The 5,207-nt window shown below is 39.0% G+C and overlaps 1 protein-coding gene across 1 annotated transcript; it reads left to right on the top strand.

The window, feature by feature from the left end:
• The first annotated feature begins 306 nt into the window (after window positions 1-306).
• Window positions 307-2,141, top strand: LOC128642237 (sorting nexin-11-like). The gene has a single exon (XM_053694939.1). It carries the CDS (start codon window positions 431-433, stop codon window positions 851-853), a length of 423 nt encoding a protein of 140 aa, XP_053550914.1. The 5' UTR covers window positions 307-430; the 3' UTR covers window positions 854-2,141.
• The last annotated feature ends 3,066 nt before the right edge of the window (window positions 2,142-5,207 follow it).

The raw sequence follows: 5,207 nt of genomic DNA, 5'->3' as shown, positions 1-5,207 counted from the left end.
GAATAAGTCTAAGCTATAGTATTGCTATCAAATGGGTGTGTTTTAATCGCAGAACTGAGTGGGTGGGGCAGTTGAACAATAGGTCATCCATTCTATGGTAACCTGCTTGCTTGCTCTGCTGCAAAGTGTCCCTGGATTGTTTTTTTTTAATGTTAGCAACTATGAGAGAGCTATTTTGGAATGATCAGGGAGGTGGGAGGGTAAAGGGGGGATCTTAAACTGCAGAAAAAAAAAAAAAAGCCATAAAAACTAATACTGGTGTAACCCGGAAATAATCTACGGGGCCGTAGTGGGATGAGAGTCGGAATAATGGAACACTGTGTGGGATAAAACCCTCAGACCCCTTAAAAAGGCTTATGCTGGAGGATGTTTTAGAGCCTGGACGCAGAGGAATTTATCACTGTTCGTGTGCAAGACCCTAAGCTTCAGAATGAAGGATCTTGGACCTCATGTTGATTATAAAATATTTCTCCATACTAACAGCAAGGCTTTCACAGCCAAGATATCCTGTGTAAGGAGACGTTACAGAGAGTTTGTCTGGCTGAGGAAGCAACTTCAGAAATATGCTGGCTTGTTACCGGTTCCAGCATTGCCTGGCAAAGCCCCCTTCTACATGGGCAATAATGATGACTTCATAGAGAAGCGGAGACAGGGACTCCAGCAGTTCCTAGAGCAAGTTGTAGAGAACATGGTCCTGTTATCAGACAGTCAACTGCACCTCTTCCTGCAGAGCCAGCTCTCTGTGTCTGAAATTGAGGCCTGTGTGATAGGCCACAGAAACTTCACAGCTACTGAAGCTATCTTGAGCTATGCTATGTCTAACCATGGCTGGACACAAGAGGAAAGCCTTTGACCAACTGAAGAATGTTGTGGCAAAAAGTCGTCGCACTCTGCACTTTGATACATAGAGGGAACAACTTGTTAAACTTTCTTTTTAGGTTTTGTTCATGAGATTCCTGATGATGGGACCAGAACCGCTGACCATACAGTGATCATCTCCTTCATGCCAGGCTCCTGTGTTTGTGATGTGGTTGTAAGTCCAATTAATTGTATAAGGATTATAGTTAAGTACACTTTTTATTCAGATGTTCCAGTCAGTTCTCACTTTTTTATTGAAATAAGCTGTTAAACATTGAATGTGAAATATGTATGATACAGTTTTAGTAGGTGTCATAGATTATTAGTGACATTGGCACTAGAGAGATGTGATACTTTGCTTTTACAGTATTTCCCAGAATCAACATGGCTTTTTGCCCCAGAATAAATTTCATAGGTTTTTGTAGAATCTCCCTCTATATCATCCACAATATGTTCTGTCCTCTATCCCAGACCACACTCCGCTCATTGTATTACAGTTCTACATTTCACCTAATCCCATTTTATATGGGCCGTACTCTGCTCTTATTTATTACTTTTTATTTTATTTATCCACCTGAGAACGAGCCATAAGCAACTCTAATTATTTAAGTGCTGTACTGGAATATGTATTGGGTAAACTAATTTCTTCAGTAATTTATTTTTCATCCTCGGATCTAATTTCAGCACTGTATTCCCCATGAACCACCAGTGTATGGTCCACAACTTGCTTTAGTTATTACAGTGCTATATTTTCCAGTCAACCTGCAAGCCTTCTGCTTATTATTGTAATGATTTATTTCCCATAATCCACCATTGTATGGGCTACACAAAGCTCATACTGTATCGTCTGCTGGCCACGGTCACCTCTAGTTAATTCAGTATTATAGGTTCTCACAATTTTTAACTGGCTGTGGAGTTTTTGTTTTGAGACTGAATATTTAATTTGTCTGTACTGTCACAACTGCTGTCTAGGTCTTCCTACACTTATCAATCCGGTTGCCCTTCCTTAGAGGGATATTGGACCCAATTTTTTTCTTTCGTGATTCAGATGGAGCCTGCGGTTGTGGGCGGCTTTCTGGTTTGCTCCTTTTGTCAATTTTCTTCGTTCTCTTGCTGTCTTTATTTGAAGGGGCGGGACTGTGGGCTTGGGAGCTGGCCCATTTTTGGTTCGGGGCCTGGGTGGCGCTTGCTGATTGGTGGCTACATTTAGCCACCGGTCGGCGGGCGCTGCCTTGGTGCTGAGCCGGGGGTGTGCCTGCTCCTTGGCTTGCATTCTTGCTTTTGAGGTGATGATGTCAGGAGAATGAGGAAGGATTGGTGGAGAGAGTAGATTGGAGGGTTGCTTGGGATTGCGGGCTCTGTCTGAATCATGAAGGAGGGGGGTTGTGTTTGGTATCCCTTTAAGTGCTGGGCAGTTTGTATCATGAGTTAGAAACATTGTTTATTACAAAAAAAGAAGATAATAAACTCTTTGAGAACTGTGAAAAAAAAAAAAAAAAAAACTAATGCTGGCACACTGTCTGCCAAAACCTAAGATGGTGGTGAAAAGTGTGGATGGGGGAGAGAGCTGTTTGGTAGAGATCAGGAGGTAGAGATCAGTAAGGTAGCTAACTAACAATTAACCACACTCACTGCCGGTAAGTTTAGAAGGGTGGTGCACAGCTGCAATTAGCAGTCTTCTTATTACCAAAAAGCAATGGCAAAGTTATGCATGTTTGCTATTTTTTAACAAAGATCTCAGATAGGCTTTTACAACCATCTGTGTCATGACTGCACAAACAGTATGTAAATAATTTCAGTGAGAAAGTCAATGTGTGTGAAAAGTTACTCATTTTTTATGACTGAATTTGGTGGCTAAATGGTGGCATGAAATATACCAAAATAGGCCTCAATCAATACCTTGGTTTATCTACTAAACAAATATATATAATTTTGATAGATAAATAAAAAAAAGGCTCTTTTTATATTTAAATGGTGAGACAGCAAACATGTAAACATTCTCATGTACTTTGGGTAAGTTTTTCTCTAAATGTGTGGAGTGTAGGTGGCGCTAAAAATACACTAAGTATACCTAGCCGTGGGTTGATAAACCAACGATACAATGTATCAGCAAAATATATATCTTAGGACAGTTTCATATAAATCTTCATATAAACTTTCTGATTCAATAATTGGAGGTAACAAGTACTGGATTAGAAATATGTACAATTTTTATTCTTAAGTGAAATGATGTAAAAATAGTAAAAACACAATATAAAAAAACCCGCAATATAAATAATCAAAATAGTCTCTCATACGATTGGCCCACACTCTTCACTCGCAACCACTTCCAAATTTAAATCGCTACTACAAAAGATGTTGGCGATTCTAGAACAATATATTGCTAAAATGAAAATGATAATAAAACATCAAGGTTAATGGTAAAATGATGAGACACACGTCTAAGATCAATATGCAAACATGAAATGATATAAATAGTATGACTATCTGGCTGGGGTTCTACTTCCCATTACAAGCCTCTGTTTATAAGGTACTTTCTTCTATTGCCGTGACAATCAGACGTTTGACTCCCTGTCTCCAATGGGCTATAACAACCAGTGGTTTAAAATAGTCCTTGTTTTGTGCCCTGTTACAGAGGGAAATCCTGCTTTTAATCCTGTAAGAAGGGGGAGTTCCCAAGGTAAAATCTGCAGTCTTATGCAAATAGGGGCAGATCCCCACTCAAAACAACAGTCTTTTGAAGATTTCAAACGAAAACACCGGAGTCTATATTAATGAAAGAATCCCACAGACAATCTTAGTCCGGTTTGAATGGTATGAATAACACTTTAGCGGGGAGTTATTGACAACATAGATACTCTCATCTGCTGTTCTTTGTCTGGGTATATCAGCTCCTGTATATATTAGTAGTTTGGTTAAGTTGCGGACCTTCTTGTCCCTGTGGGTAACTTTCTTCACTTGCGCAAGCCTTATCTAAGATCTAAAGATCTTGATTATCTAAATTATCTAAAGATCTTGAAAAAGCCCCACACCTTAGGGGTGAAATGCGTAGAAAGGTGAAAGACAAACAAGGGGGATATACAGCAGTAACCCACTCTGCGTACGAAGTACTTAAAGAGCAGAGTGTCGCTGAGAGGCTGCGGTAAAAAGGTAACTTAGATAAGGCTTGCACAAGTGAAGAAAGTTACCCACAGGGACAAGAAGGTCCGCAACTTAACCAAACTACTAATATATACAGGAGCTGATATACCCAGACAAAGAACAGCAGGTGAGAGTATCTATGTTGTCAATAACTCCCCGCTAAAGTGTTATTCATACCATTCAAACCGGACTAAGATTGTCTGTGGGATTCTTTCATTAATATAGACTCCAGTGTTTTCGTTTGAAATCTTCAAAAGACTGTTGTTTTGAGTGGGGATCTGCCCCTATTTGCATAAGACTGCAGATTTTACCTTGGGAACTCCCCCTTCTTACAGGATTAAAAGCAGGATTTCCCTCTGTAACAGGGCACAAAACAAGGACTATTTTAAACCACGGGTTGTTATAGCCCATTGGAGACAGGGAGTCAAACGTCTGATTGTCACGGCAATAGAAGAAAGTGCCTTATAAACAGAGGCTTGTAATGGGAAGTAGAACCCCAGCCAGATAGTCATACTATTTATATCATTTCATGTTTGCATATTGATCTTAGACGTGTGTCTCATCATTTTACCATTAACCTTGATGTTTTATTATCATTTTCATTTTAGCAATATATTGTTCTAGAATCGCCAACATCTTTTGTAGTAGCGATTTAAATTTGGAAGCGGTTGCGAGTGAAGAGTGTGGGCCAATCGTATGAGAGACTATTTTGATTATTTATATTGCGGTTTTTTTTATATTGTGTTTTTACTATTTTTACATCATTTCACTTAAGAATAAAAATTGTACATATTTCTAATCCAGTACTTGTTACCTCCAATTATTGAATCAGAAAGTTTATATGAAGATTTATATGAAACTGTCCTAAGATATATATTTTGCTGATACATTGTATCGTTGGTTTATCAACCCACGGCTAGGTATACTTAGTGTATTTTTAGCGCCACCTACACTCCACACATTTAGACTCTTTGATTTCAAACTACCTAGGAAGGAGGTAGTACCAGAGGTTGGCAAAGTGGGCTGAGTCTAGCGCTCCACTCAACTACTTTTTATAACTGTAAGTTTTTCTCTGAAATTCATGGTACTGAAGGAGCTTATTTTATATTGTGGTAAATGTAACAAAAGCATTATATTCCGTAGAGAGAGCTGGATCAGTTCAAGTTAAATTTTACATCCAGCGGAGACCAGTGTTGAATGTAAAACTT

Source organism: Bombina bombina, chromosome 1 (assembly GCF_027579735.1).
Source record: "Bombina bombina isolate aBomBom1 chromosome 1, aBomBom1.pri, whole genome shotgun sequence".
NCBI lineage: Eukaryota > Metazoa > Chordata > Amphibia > Anura > Bombinatoridae > Bombina > Bombina bombina.
This window is presented reverse-complemented; position numbering and strand designations above follow the sequence as displayed.